The sequence below is a fragment of the Megascapheus bottae genome, chromosome 1 (genome assembly GCF_031878675.1).
Source record: "Megascapheus bottae isolate mThoBot1 chromosome 1, mThoBot2.hap1, whole genome shotgun sequence".
Lineage (NCBI taxonomy): Eukaryota > Metazoa > Chordata > Mammalia > Rodentia > Geomyidae > Megascapheus > Megascapheus bottae.
In genome coordinates this window covers 96,490,369-96,505,443 of record NC_143509.1, presented here as the reverse complement: position 1 = coordinate 96,505,443, position 15,075 = coordinate 96,490,369, and the positions used below count along the sequence as shown (strand labels likewise).

Sequence of the window (15,075 nt, the reverse complement as noted above, 5' to 3'; positions counted from 1 at the left end):
GTTGCCTCGACCTACAATTTGTCTCCTTAAAGTATTAACTGTGGGGGCTGGGAGTGTGGCCTAATGGTAGAGTGCTTGCCTAGCATGGCCAAAGCTCTGGGTTCTATTCCTCGGTAGTATATATACAGAAAAAAGACAGAAGTGGTGCTGTGGCTCAAGTGCTAAAGTACTAGCCTTGAGAAAGCCCAAGAACAATGTTCAGGCCCTGAGTTCAAGCTCTAGGACCAGCAAAAAAAAAAAAAAGTATTTACTGTTAATAAATCAGTTTGTTTGTTTATAACCCTTGTGCTGGGTACTGGTGAGTCTTGCCTATGATCCTGGCTACTTGGGGAGCTGAGATCTGAGATCATTTTTCGCAAACTTCATTGGATTCATATCTCCAAGTAACCACCAAAAAACTGAAAGGTAGAGTGCCAGCCTTGAATTACAAAAGCTGAAGGATAGTGCTTAAGCCTGAGAGTTCAAGTCCCAGTATTAGGGTATGCACTAGTATACACATGTACACACAGAAATCTTACATATATGTGTGTTTGAATTTTGAATTCAAAATTGATGTCTGGCGTTGTATGGTGAAAAATATTCTGTATTCCCAGAAGCCACTTTGCGTTCTGTATGATGAGGTTTTAAAGATAGCTTTTCTATCCTCCCTGGCGCTGTTTCCTGCTGAACAGCCAGCTTTAGAGGCAATGTGCTAAACTGACTAAACATACTCTTCTTTAAAATAGATCAAAACTGCACCCTGGGAACCATCTTTAGGCAATTTGGTCCTTCCTTTGTTTTTTTCCCCCCATTGAAATGGTCATACCTTGGAACTCAGGCCCATGCCTGCCAGTCCACGGGTGCTTCCACTTCCTCTTCCTGGTTTCACAGCGAAAGATAAAAGGAGAAGCAAGGAAACAGGATAAAATAACTCAGACGATTGTTCCTTAATGAGGCAGAGGTTAGCAGTCTCTGCAGACAGCTGCAGTTTCCATAGAAAACAGCACAAGGTCTATGTCCCAGGGCAGCGGCCCCCGTCTAAATTTAGAACTAGCTCAGAATAAGGAACTTCCTGGAGTGGCAGAGTTGAGGATGATGTGGGGATCACCTCCGACATTGCCAGCTTTCCTGCCAGAGGCAATCTCTGACAGCCTTGACAGAGAGCCTGGTACTCACTGCTGAGTCTGCTGCTAATGTAGAAGCTCCAGTGTGGCCGGCTCCCACCAAGAGCCCAGTGGACACTTGTGATTTTCTTCCAAACTTACTCCCTTCCCCGTTCCCTCCCTCCCTCTCCTCCTCCACCCCCACTTCTTTTCTTGTTGTGCTGATCCTGGGGCTTGAACTCTGGGCTCGGGAGCTGTCCCTGAGCTTTCGTGCCCAAGGATAGCTCTACCACTTGAGCCACAGCTCAAGCTTTACTTTTCTTTTTCTCCCTTCCTTCCTTCCTTCCTTCCTTCCTTCCTTCCTTCCTTCCTTCCTTCCTTCCTTCCTTCTTTTTTTCCTTGTAGTTAATTGGAGATAAGAGTCTCATGAGCTTTAGCTGCCCTGGCTGGCTTTGAACCGTGATCCTAAGTAGGATTACAGGTATGAGCCGCCAGCACCCAGCTTTGAACCTTTCTTAGATAGAGGGTTGTTTCTTCTAAGTAGAAGCCTCAAGGCTGAGGGCAAAAAATAGTCCTTGGGATCAGGTGTTCTGGGAACTGAGGTCAATTCAGTGTTAGCCTCATGGCCCTGAGCAGGTTATGCTCAGTCTTTGCCTCAATATCCTCATTTACAGCGGTGACCAGTGCCATCTCCCTAGACAGCAGTGAGGAACGCCTGAGTGTTGAGAGTATTACCTAAGTGCCCAGAACATGCCTCATACCCAAAGCTAGTCATTTCTGGGGCAGCGTGAGGACTGTCTAGGCTGTCACCAGTGGCTGCTCTTTTATGTTCTTCTCCCACCTCCTCCACCTCCATCTGCAGCCTGAGTGGTATCTGATCACAAGGTTTGTAACGTATACCTGGTGAATGTTTTCCTTTCCAGGTCAAAAGGAAAGGAACTTGGCACTGTGGAACTGGGCAACCCCGGGGCCCTCTGCAAAGCTCACGGCTCACTAGGTGCTGGTAGTGTGTATTTATTGCCATGGTTGCTTCTGACGGAGACCCACTCCTTGGGCTACTAACTCTTCCTTCCTGGCTGTAGAATAGTTTTTTTCTGACCTAGTGGAGTGGATTGTTAGAATGGATGGTGGACATGCAAACCTCCCCTGGCTTGCTGATCTCATTTCAGGGTCTTCATTGAGAATTGTGACACGGATCTGGTAGGTGGCCGTGAAACATATCCTCTTCTTATCCCCAGTGGAGGAGGAGGTAATTGCACAGCTTGCCATACTGCCTTACCAAGGTCAAGGTCTGAGCTGGTGACTTATACCTGTGATCCTAGCTACTCAGGAGGTTGAGATCTAAGGATCCTAGTTCAAAGTCAGTTGGGGCCCGAAAGTCTGTGAAACTCTTCTCCATTTAACCACCAATAAAGCCTCAAGTGGAAGTGCAACTGTGGCTCAAGTGGTGGAGTGCCAGCCTTGAGCAAGCAAGCCAAAGGATTGATATCCAGAGCAAAAAGACAGTTCTTGTGGTGGCTGTTATTCTGGAAGGAAGCCTGTAGCGCAAGGCAGGCTGGGGTGGGAGGAGTGCTGTTTGTTGGTTTGCATGAGGTTCCAGAATGCCTTAGTCTCTTGTTCTGATTTACTTCGAATACTGATCTGAATAGCACTATTAACATCTGCAGCCAGATAGTTTTTCTGTTCTCTGTGTTAGTATTTTAGCATCTTTTCTACAGATCTGTACAAGACGTGACTACCTCTTCTAAGTTGTGTCACTGGAAAATATCCTTGGGAATTGCCATCTTTCCCCTAGAGGTAAATTTCAGGTTCAGAACCACTGGCCTAGAAGGTAACATGGAGCCAGTCAGTGAATAGGGAGATATGAAATAAATGCAGATCTAAACATGTTTAAAGAAAACTTTTCTAAAGCATTTATTCTAACACACACATCCTTTTTTTGTGGCAACTCTTTTTTTTTGTTGTTACAAGAAGAGAGAAAAAATTACTGTGTATTCTGAATGTCATCTGCCCCTAAACATACCTTAAGGCATTGCATCATAAGGTGTAGATCATACAATTTACCCTTGCAATACAGATAATTCCTTCAGTAATTATATAAAAATTCAACTTTTGTAGGAGGCAGCTGGAAATATACCCATAACCCTGACCTTGTTATCAGCACTGAAATATTCCCAGACTCATGTCATTGTTGATTTTTTTTTAATAGTGCTAGTGATTGAATTTAGTATCCTTGTGTATGTGTTCACGCACACACTGGTTCTATGGCTCCTACTTGGGGCCTGGGCACTGACCCTGAGCTTTTGTGTTCAAGGCTAACATTCTACCACTTGAACCACTGCTCCACTATTGTCTTTCTTTCTTTCTTTTTTTTTTTGGTATGTACTTGGAGATAAGAGTCTCAGGGACTTTCATGCCTGGCCTGACTTTGAATCACAGTCCTCAGCTCTCAACCTCCTGTGAAGCCAGGATTACAGGCATGAGCCGCTGGTGCCCAGATCTTGTACATCTAGGCAATGAGCTATGTTTCTAGGTGCGCACGCGCGCGCGCATGCACACGCACACACACACACACACACACACACAAACTTTATGCAAATTGTAAGAGCCACTGCTCTGAGGTATATTTCTCCAAGTTTCAAATGTTTGTCCTGTTTGCCTCTCTTTCTCAGCTCTGCCACTAGGATCCACATTCATTTTAGTTTTGCTATAAATGCCACACTCATTTATCTTCTATGGAATTCCAGTTGACCAAACGGAACAGATCAGGTGCCTTGCTTTATCTTAGTATTAGAGCCATAGCAGCAGGACTCAGGAGAGTGAAGTCGCTTCTCTACTCATTTAAAAACTGGATTGTTCCTACAATTGAGCTGGGGAGAGCTGAGCATCAGTGGTTAACAGCAGGTCTGTGGCATGTTAGAGACAATTAGGACCAGACTTGGACTTGAAGAGTCAGGCACTTTGACGAGCCCAGTGGAAGCCAGAGAGTGCATTGGTTTCTCCTGCAGGAAGTTGATTCAGCAGCGCTTATTTAACAGGAAACGCCATGTGATTGCCTGGGGAGTCCAAAGCACCGCGATCTATGGGGAGAAATTGCCAGCCCCAGTAGATTTGCTGGGCCAGCGTGTGCTCTGTACTACATCTGGGATTGAAAGATTCTTTCAGTCAGGTGTTCCATGGAGATTGTGCTCAGATTCTGAAGACTGAAGACAATCAGGCCGCTGGGAGGGGCAGCAAGGAGCGTCTGGCTTTATCTTCCTACAAACAAATCTGGTCCAGTGTTTTCCAGTCTGTCATCTCACTGATACTTCGAGCACATTTGTTTGTTGATAAAACTTGGGGCCATGTGTGCCTCATAAACCATGTGCCTTGCTTTCTTCTGTCGCTTAGCACAAGGCCTGCTTGCGTGGGTAGGCCCTGCTGGGATCACACGGTTTCTCTATTTCCAGTGAGATTTGATGGTTGACACCCATCAAATCCAGCATGTGGAAAGCAAGTCATTTTGCAGACTAAGAATTTCCATTTGTATATTTAAAAATATCATTAATACATAGCTGACAGGATCCATTAGTTGTAAATTGTAGGATTTTCACAGATTTTTAAAGTTTGAGGGTTTTAGATTTTCAAATGTATGGTTTGTTTTGTTTTTTCGGTTCAGGGGGCAGTCTTGGGGTTTGAACTCAGGGCCTGAGCATTGTCCTTGGGCTTTCTTCAAGGCTAGAGCTCTACCACTTGAGCCATAGCACCACTTCTGGCTTTTTCTGTGTATGTGATACCGAGGAATTGAATCCTGGATCTTCATGCATGCTAGGTAAGCACTCTACCACGAGGTCAAATTCCCAGCCCTAAATGAATGGATTTAAATTTTTCTCTCTATAGAGAATGAAAGCTTTGACAATCCGTAAAATTTGAGAAGAAACTATGCATCTTCAAAATTTGTTATTCCCCCACCCAATGCCTTTGAACTCAGGGCCTGAGCACTGTCCTTGTGCTTTCTCAAAGCTCAAGCTCTACCACTTGAGCTACCATACCACTTCTGGCTTTTTTCTATGTATATGGCACCAAGGTATCGAACCCTGGTCTTCGTGCATGCTAGGCAAGCACTCTGCCACTAGGCCAAACTCCCAGCCCCTTTGTCCCCCTTTTTTTGTAGATTTCTTTGTTAATGTGTGTGTAGCTCAGCATCAGGCAGAATGAGTGAGATTGTCCTCCCTCGCCTCCTGATTGCTGTGATCACCTGTGTGTTCCTCTAGTCCTGGCTTCTAGAATGTATTTAAGCTCTCCTCAATTTTAGTGATAGTTTTACTCTATAACACCTTTGTCTTTGCCTTTTCATTTTGTTGGAGGAATGGCTGTTTATTCTGAGTTTATTTGGACTTCTTATAATCACACAATAGTAATGTGACTGAAAAGCAAAGCAAAATTAAATCAGCGTCCAACAGTTGAATCCCAGTTCTTTGGGGTTTTTTTTGTTTTGTTTTTTGAGACTGGCCTGAAACTTTGAATTTTTCTACCTAAGCTTCCTGAATGACTAGATTATAAGTATGAACCACTATGCCCAACTGAATGTCTTTATTAGAAGTCTTGCTTCTCCTAACCAGTCATCCCCCAAATTAAAAAACAAAAACAAAAACCTGTGTCTTGGGAAATGCTACAATTGGAGAATCTGTTTAAAATACATTACTTATGAATCTTCTTTAAATTTAACATGGCCTTGAATGAAACAAAGTGGAGGTGTCCAATCCAAGTGAATGGAAAAGCACATACCACTGGGAATTGACATTGACATGTTTGTCCCCAAGATGGTGTGTGGGCTAAGCCAAGTTAGGAAGATTTTCAACCACAGGGGGAAAATAGCTTGAGAACCACATTATTATGCTATGCAAAGGAACGATATCACCAGGGAGCAGCGCTGGAGCCTGTTTGTAGCAGCTTGTGAGATGCCTAGTAGGTCCTGTCGTGCATTGTCGACATACGTGCAAATGGCAGAATGAATTCCCCTCTTAGTTAATTAACAGATGCTAAGAAAATAAAAAGAAACCTTCTTTTTGATAAAAACAATGAACTTCATCTACAATAATCTCTTCCCTTTATGTTTTATTTTTTTAAGTTAGCACATAATTGTGCATATTTTATGGGGTCCAATACAATGTCTCCATACATATATAGATTCATAATAATGAAATCGGGGCAATTGGCAAATCCATCACTACACATATTGATTATTTCCTGTCTTCTGTTTTGAAATGTACCTTATTGTTAACTGTACTTGCCCAGCATATTTTTTTCTATAGCATTATTACGTGGGCTGTTTATATTCTGATTTATTCCTTACCAGGGCTAGTTTTCATGGCTGAGTGGGTGTTCAGAGCCATTGTTACATTTTTTCCATGTGGGTAATCTGCTGTGCTAGCAACATTTATCAACTGTTCCATTCCTTTCCCTCTGATCTGCAGTGTGCATCTGCTCTTTGCCATGCATGGTTGGGGAAGTTTCTGACTGACTGTGCCCTGTATTATATGACTGTAGTTTTATCTGTTAGGGAAACCACTCCTATCTTATTTTTCTTCTTTCAGCTGTCATTGACATTATTGACCACTTGCTCTTTTATTTAAAAACCAAAACAACTTACTTCCCAAAACAACTGCTGGCATGATCTCTGTGAATATAGATTCTCTTACTAAGACTTAATATTGTGCCTTAATGGATAGCCTATTTGTATAAATTGCTAATCCTTGGGAAAATGTATATTCATAAACCCAGGGTAATAGGGTTTTGAATACATTCATAAATCAAACTCAGTAATTACAGATGTTATATCTTCTGTATCCTGCCTAACTTTACTGTGTTTGATCATTTGTAGCCTTTCTTTTCATATGCCAAATACACTTTCATCCATTTTTAATCATCTGTATCTTTTCTTGCATAAAACATTTGGTTGAGGCTTTAACATTTTTTGCTAAAAGAAAAATCAAGACAGTTATTAAGTTTAGTTTATCTCCCACTTATTTAGAAGGTCCATTTATTTTGTTTGTTTTGTGATCTTATTGGCTTCTGTTTCTCCTGGCTCATCTTTCCTTTCCTGCCCTCTTCTGGATTTCATTTTTTGAACTCACATGTTTTTGTGACTCACACAGGTCACAGTCTGTTTGTGACATTTCCATACTTGTTTATGTACCCCTGTCAAACTCCCTCCCTCCATCGCTCTGTCATCTTCGCTTCTCCCCCTTCTGAAAGCAACTTAAGCAGGGATTTCTTTGCTCTGTTTTCATACATTTATGAAAAGTACACTGCTTATATTCCCCCTCGTTCACCTTTTCCATCCCCTCTCCCACACTGAAACCCATTCCTTGCCAGAAGTTGTTTTACTTTACTTTTCTTCTTTTTCCCCCTTTAGTATATATTACTTGCATAAAGGGGTTTCAGAATGCTATTTCAGATGTTCATATATTAAATTTTGTCTGATTATCCCCCTGTATTGCTCTTTATTTCCCCATCTCACCTATTACTTAACAATCTGGAATACACTTTAAATTTTACTTTCCTTTGCATAATCTATTCTTATTATTTTGAAAGACATCTTCCTTCCTTTTAAATAATAAAGTTATCATATAGCATTTTAAGTATAATTGCCCTTAACTCTGTTGTGAATGTATCTTAGAAGGTTGTTTTTTTTTTAAACCCTCCCACCATGCATTTTTGGGGGTGGGAGTTAGAGGATTGTTTTGTTTTATTTAAAAAAATAATCTTTTAGTTGTACAAGGGGGTTTCAATTCAGCCTGTCAGTTTTGATGCATCTCGATCCATGTCACCCTTCCATCATTTTTCTCCCTCCCTTTTCTCCCAGCATTTTCAAGTTATTGTAAGACCACTTTAGTCTCTTCCTTTGTCTATGTGTGTAGATGTGTGCGCGCCTGTGCTTATGATACTGGAGCTTGAATTTAGGGTCTGGGTGCTGTTGTTTAGCTGATTTATACTCAAGGCTAGCACTTCCTCTACCACTTGAGCCACAGTTCTACTTCCTGCTTTTGGGTCTTTTCGTTGGAGAAAAGCGTCTCACAGACTTTTATGCTCAGGATGGCTTCAAACCTCAGTGTTGATTTCCCAGCCTACTTAGTGGCTAGGAATGTAGGCATGAGCCACTGGTTCCTGGCTAAGTCTCTTCCTCGCATGAAAATACTAACTAACCCCATCCTCAGGAACTCATTCCACAAGACTTGATCTGACATTCGCCTCCCCAAGGTTCTACCTCCAAACGCCATTGACTTGGCTTCGGTAGTCAGGACTTCAACAGAAGTGTGTGTGCTGGTAAGCGTTGGTTGTGGGAAGGTGTAAATATTTCACAACAATGATTGTGTATTGTTGAATATATATTATTATACATTATGTAATGCAATTGATATAAAATAGCAATAGTATCTAAAATGAGTGTTTCTTCCTCCTCCTCCTTCTCCTCCTCCTCCTCCTCTCCTCCTCCTTCTCCTCCTCCTCCTTCTTCTTCTTTTTCTTCTTCTCTTTTTGGCTGGTCCTGGGGCTTGAACACAAGGTCTAGGCTTTATCCCTGAGCTTCTTTAGTTCAATTATACCATAGTGTCACTGTTGGCCTTTTGCAAGTTGCTTTTTGGCGAAAAGAGTCTCCTGGACTTTCTTGCCTGGTCTCTCTTTAAACTGTGATCCTCAGATCTCAGCCCCCTAAATAGCCAGGGTTACAGGCGTGAGCCGCTGGCGCTCAACTTAAAATGATCATTTCTTAAATCCAGAACATGTTTTATACCTGGCAGGTCTAACAATAGATGCCTGTTTCCTGAGCTGGCCTCCTAGCTCTCCCTCACAAGGTGGCTTCTAGTGGGCTTCTTCACTTCGACCCACATTTTCCTGTGATTCCTTCTGGCAGGACACAGCCTGTGTCGTGAGCAGGGCAGCAGTGCAGAGACGGCTCCAGAAGACACTGAAGGGCCAGACATGGAGTCCTCCGATGAGACAGATCACAGCAGTAAGGTGAGAGATTTTCATTTACACGTTTCACGTTTGAGCCTCTGGGGAATCCAGCCACTTGCCGCTTCTGAAGCTGCAAGGCTTGGATGGTCCCTCGCTCCACGGGATGAAGGGGCTTTTGACACGTTGCTAAATGGCTGGATATGAAATCCAATGACAGCCTCGATAATAGACCCACATGTGAGATGAGAGAATAGAAACCACTCGTAATGAATGGAGGGCCTTTTCTTCTCATTTCAGCCACTGTTAGAGCTCCCACTTAATGACACAATTCATCTCACTCCCTTCTTATGTCTTCACTTATGTAGGAATGAGACTGCATCCAAAATGGGTGTGATTGATTCACTGTATTTTCTTGCTACTTGGGGTTTCTGGGATGTGCTGCTGTGAAATGACCCGTGTTCGGCTGTGATTAAAGGCATATTTCTTTTTCCTTTTTGTGAATCTAAATAGATAGTTCTTCAGTTAAGCACGGGGGGAAAAAAGGTTTTCTTCACATACTTTGGTGCAAAACACTCACGTTATTAGCCATCATGCAGCCATATCTGTTCTACTTCATGAAGAGTTCTGCGCATCAGCAACCCTTTTCATTACCGTCTCCAAAACACAATGCACTTTAAAAACCTCTCATCTGCTAGGCACCAGTGACTCGCCGCTGTAATCCTGGCTACTCAGGAGGCTGAGATCTAAAGATTATGGTATGAAGCTAGCCTGGACAGGAAAGTCTATCTGATTTTTATACCTAATTAACCAGCAAGAAGTAGAACTGTGGCTTAAGTGGTAGAGTGTCAGCCTCAAGTGAAAAATAAAGGGACAGAGCCGGGAGTTTGGCCTAGTGGTAGAGTGCTTGCCTAGCTCAAAGACGGGGGTTTGATTCCTTGGAACCATATACACCAGAAGTGGTGCTGTGGCTCAAGTGGGAGAGCTCTAGCCTTGAGAAAGCCCAAGGGCAGTGCCCAGGCCCTGAGTTCAAGCCCCACTACTGGTACACACACAGACATACAACAACAACAACAACAACAAAACCTGTACCTATTTTCAGAAGACTTCCTGAAAACTCAATTATGTGATTGTTTCCAGTTATTCATCTGTTCATATCAATGGGCAATTATACGAATCTATTTATCTTTCATTCTTCTGATTGGCACTAATTATGTCACCTGAAAAAAATGCATAGACTTTACGTCTTTTGTTTTCTCATGTGAAAAATCAGAGTGAATCTTTTACCCAGTGATTTCATCATCAACTCAAATAATATAATTATGGAAAAATACCCCGATAATGGCAATGATACTCAAACATGAACTATTTCTGAGCTGGGAGCAGAGGCTCACACTTTCATTCACAGTGATGTGGGAGTGATGAGACATTGAGAAATGAACTAAAAGCCAAAGGGCTGAGAGTATGGCTCACGTTGTAGAGTATTTGCCTAGCAAATTTGAAGCCCTGAATTCAAACGTTCATACCACATAAAAAATTAAGGTATGAGCTGTTTCTACATCTCTCCTGTTTTGTCTTACTCTGTATTCATATCTTTCTCTAAGATCTCCCCTCCCTTCCCCTCCCCTCCCCTCCCTTGCTCTCCTCTACTCTCCCCTCTCCTTTCCTTCCCTTATCGTCTAAGGGTGGGGATTACAGGAATGTCCCACACTCTGGGTCTTTTAAGAGTTACTGATGAGGAGTTGGGCTGATTACCCAGTTATTTCCACAGATGACAGAGCGGTCTGTGTTCACACCATAGGGTTCAGATTCTCTCTTGCTAGATTGGGTTCAGGGAGTGCATTGAACTGTACCCAGAAATTTTCTCTCTAAAACATTTCTTTATTTGAAATATTTTGTCTTGCATCCTAAGTTAGATTACTAACGTAGCTCCTGATGAGGATTAAATATCTCTTAGGGTATTTTATTAGGATATTTGAAAGCACAAATTGCAAATTGTTCCTGCCATCCTGGCTAGTGTATCCTACTGTGTAATGCTGATTTAATGTTCTCCTTATATTAGATAATCTTTCGTTTTACCCAGTATCATCCTCACTACTGCTGAGAACGATGTTCTTGTTTTTTTCATTGTTGTTGTTGTTGTTGCTTTGCTCAGGATAATCCTTGAACAGAAAAGTTAAGTGATTTGAGGAAACTCACCCATCCAGCTAGCTCTGTGAGGAAAAAACAAGATGCAAATTCGGTCCTTGAATTATTATGAGCAGTGTTAAGAACTGCCTTCCAAGCCCAGTACTGGCAACTTATGCCTGTAATTCTAGTTACTCAGGAGACTGATATCCAAGGATCAAAGTTCAAAGCCAGCCAGGACATGAACGTCTGTGAGACTCTTTTCTCCAATTAACCACCAAAATGCTGGAAGTAGAGTTTTGGCTCAAGTGGTAGAACACCAGGTTTGAGGGAAAAAGCTAAGGGTCAGTATTCAGGTCCTGAATTCAAACCCCAGTACAGAAACACAAAAAAGAAGAAAACAAAGCTACAACAAAATACCTTTTGGCAGGCGTGTTAAGGTTTTCCGTTAAGTGTCAAGCTTAATTATTAGTAGTTCTAGAGGCCAATTTGATATCTAGCCATGAACATATTTTTCTAATGCTATGTCTTACGGGTATTTCTTAATTAAGGTTAATTTTTAAAAATTATAACTCTTGTATCAATATGCCATTGTGTAGAAGAATACTTTAGCCTTGTTTGAACACACTCGTATTCACTGGATATAGAAATGTAACTAGTGAATAAAAATACTAGTAGTCCCTGTCTACCTGCCCCTTGGCTGAGTGTGTAATGCTGTTGATAATTGTGATGGTTTTATGTTTTGGCCATTCATTCTTCATGAAGCACAGGTTGTAGCTGGAATAAAGGCAGCGTGTTGAAGTTCGGTATTTCTCCAGTGTCTTAAAGATTTTGGTAATTATTCAGGAGACTTGAGATCTGAGGATCACAGTGTGAAGCTATCCCTGACAGACAAATCTGAGAAACTCTTACTTTCAATTAATTAAATGGTAGAGCATCATTGTTGAACAAAAAAGTTGGGCAAGAGCTTGAGGTCTTAGGTTCAAGCCCTAGTAATAAATAAAAGTTAAATGGTGGCTTTGTGCCATTTGGGGCTTGTTTTGGCGGGGGAGGGGGAAATCCTGGGGCTTGAACTCAGGGCCAAGGTGCTGTCCTTTAGCTTTTTTGCTTAAAGCTAACATACTACTACTTGAGTCACAGCACCACTTCTAGTTTTTGCTGGTTAATTGGAGATACGCATTTCATGGACTTTTTTTTTTGTTGCCTGAGCTGGCTTCAAACCATGACCTCAGGTCTCAGCCTCTGGAGTAGCTAGGATTACAGGTATGAGCCACTGTTACCTGGCTAGTATGTTCTTTTAGAGTGGAGTAAGTGGATAATTATGTTCTTTAACTCAGAGGTGGTGATGCCAGAATGTCACATCCCTGAGGGGGAGGGGCTGCCCTGTGGCTGGGCATTCTGTGTGCCTTTCCCTTTCTAAGCCACCTCCTTCCTCTCGTAATCAAGGGTGCCACCTTCTCAAAGCCTCACTTCCCTCCCCTGCCCCCATGACAGCTTCTAATTGAAAACTTACTTGTGCAACACAACGCGAATGGGGTTAGGGCTGTGGAATCCTGTGTCATGCGTCCTGGACTCTGGGCAGCTGAGATCTTTCTTTCTTTCTTTCTTTCTTTCTTTCTTTCTTTCTTTCTTTCTTTCTTTCTTTCTTCCTTCCTTCCTTCCTTCCTTCCTTCCTCCCTCCCTCCCTCCCTCCCTCCCTCCCTCCCTCCCTCCCTCCCTCCCTCTCTCTCTCTCTCTCTCTCTCTCTCTCTCTCTCTCTCTCTCTCTCTCTCTTTCTTTTTGTGAGTCATGGGACTTGTACTCTTCTGCTCAAGGCTACCACCCTACCCCTGGGTCTGGGCAATGTCCCTGAGCTCTTCAGTTCAAGGCTACTGCCTTACCCTTGAGCCAAGCCCCACTTCCCATTTTTTAGAGGTTAATTGGAGATAAGAGTCAGGTTCTTTTGTGCTGGGGCTGACTTTGAACCTTAATCCTCAGATCTCAGCCTCCTGAGTGAGATTTTGCTTTCTGCTTAGCAAACCTATTAGAGTCCTTTTTAGAGTATTTCCATTCAAAGTTACTTTTCTCCCTCTTTTTAATCCAAATAGGTAAATACCTTTTTTGGGAGGGTCATCTCAGAGATGTCTGCTGTTTTTAATGGAACCACACTTTAGTGCCAGGTGTGAATTTGTATATCCTTAAAGAACATCTTCTGTGTCTCGCCTGCTCCTGGCTCCTCACCCCTCAGAGAGCTGCCGAGTTGTTGGAGCTGGGCAGGGGGCGGGCCTGCAATTACTATGCAGGATGCTGGCCAATCAGCTGGTGCTAGCTGCAGGGCTGAGCAGCTCCTATGTAGCCTGCATCCCAGGAGGTGCTTGCTGCTTTGTTTTCTCTCCTGAGTTGGCTGGGGGCTTCCTGGAAGTTTTGTTTTAGCCAGGTGAAGTCAACGTCTGCTTTCTTGTCCACAGCTTTGCCTTTGTCAGTCTCCCCGAGGCCAGGACGGGAAGCTGGGGTGGCTGTAGGGGTCTTACAATCAATCCTCCTCCTGTCTGAGTTGACATGTGACTGCAGACTTAGCCGGGAGAGCGAGCATGGGGTATCCTGCAGAGAGGATGCTCTCTGCCCTGCTGGATGGGGTTTGGTGTTCCTTGAGCATTTTGAGAAACTTCCCATTCCGTGCCGAACTCAGAAAGTGGTGGAAGTAACTACCATGAGAACATATTCCTGACGATGTCTGCACTGTGGAAGATAAAGCGCAAGCCCCGGACGGAAAATGGGGACAGGTCTGGTGACTCAGTCTACCGTACTTTACATCTGGTGAGCATGTCTGCTGTGGAGGTGGCGGGGCTCAGTAAAATTATTGCTGAGCTCAGGGAAGGGTGATTATCATCACTCCCTTTCCATATTATATATATGTGTGTGTGTGTGTGTGTGTGTGTGTGTGTGTGTGTGTGTGTGTGTGTGTGTTGGTGCTGGGGTTGAATCTCAGGAATTGGGCACTGCCCCTTGGCTTGAGTCACAGCTCTCTATTGCTGGCTAAATGGAGATTAGAGTCTCGTGGACATTTCTGCTTGGGCTGACTTTGAATTGTGATAATCAGATCTCCGCTTCCTGAATAATAAGATTACAGGTGTGAGCCACTGGCATCTAGCCTCTATTCCCATATTCGCTCTCAGGAGGATTTGCTTGTCACAGCATATATATTGTAGCTTGATTATTTTTTCTTTTCTTGTGTATGTGTGTAAGTAGTGGTGGTATCAGTTATGTGGTGTACCATTGACTTGGCTTAGAATCTTGTCATTTATTCTTTGGTATTTAAATGTCAAAAAGGTGTAGCTCCCCCCTCTCCCAAATAAATAATTGTCACTGTGAGTCCCCTCCCCCTCTCTCCCCCTCCCATTCTTTTGGCTGTTGAAGTTTCAAGAGTGTGTTTTGCTGGAAAACTATCACCCAGGTTAGGAGGGGGGAGCGAGCGCTCAGTCCCTCAAATCTTTAAGTGCTTTGGGCTTTATTTCTGCAGACTTGGATAGAAAAGGCTGGCTCAGGGATGTGTTAACCGTTTAAAGTTAGCTGACCTAGTTCTGTAAGTCAGTGCCTATAAGTAAGTATTAACTCTAAAAAGAAAATGTCATGAGCTGGTGTGCAATAGTTTAACAAAATGAAATCAAGCTTCTCTGATTGTTTTGTGCAAGAATTTATCCACACTCAGTGAAATTTAATCTTGGACAGAGAGTGAGCCTTGATTTATCCAAGTACGTTTGTCCATCCTGGATCTTTCTTCTTTGAAGTTTGTTGAAGAAATTTAAAAACAGTGACAAAAATAATAATAAAAGAGCTACTCATGTATATACCTGACTCTGAACTTATGGGGATACACATCACTTTGGTATTTGTTTCCCCCCAAAAAAGCCCACATGAAAGCATAGGATTTGAGGCCACCTTTGGTGCTTTT

At 42.8% G+C, this 15,075-nt stretch overlaps 1 protein-coding gene across 4 annotated transcripts in view; it reads left to right on the top strand.

Annotated features, from left to right (window-relative positions):
- Window positions 1–15,075, top strand: part of Tiam1 (TIAM Rac1 associated GEF 1) — a 335,042-nt gene that overhangs the window by 287,840 nt on the left and 32,127 nt on the right. For 3 of the 4 annotated variants that reach the window (XM_090348555.1, XM_090348551.1, XM_090348565.1), the window contains one exon: window positions 8,977–9,080. In XM_090348555.1, coding sequence (XP_090204681.1) covers window positions 8,977–9,080 — 104 coding nt within the window. Of the gene's footprint in view, window positions 1–8,976; window positions 9,081–13,759; window positions 13,941–15,075 lie in introns of those variants that run through there. The other variant, XM_090348576.1, reaches the window with a different exon arrangement.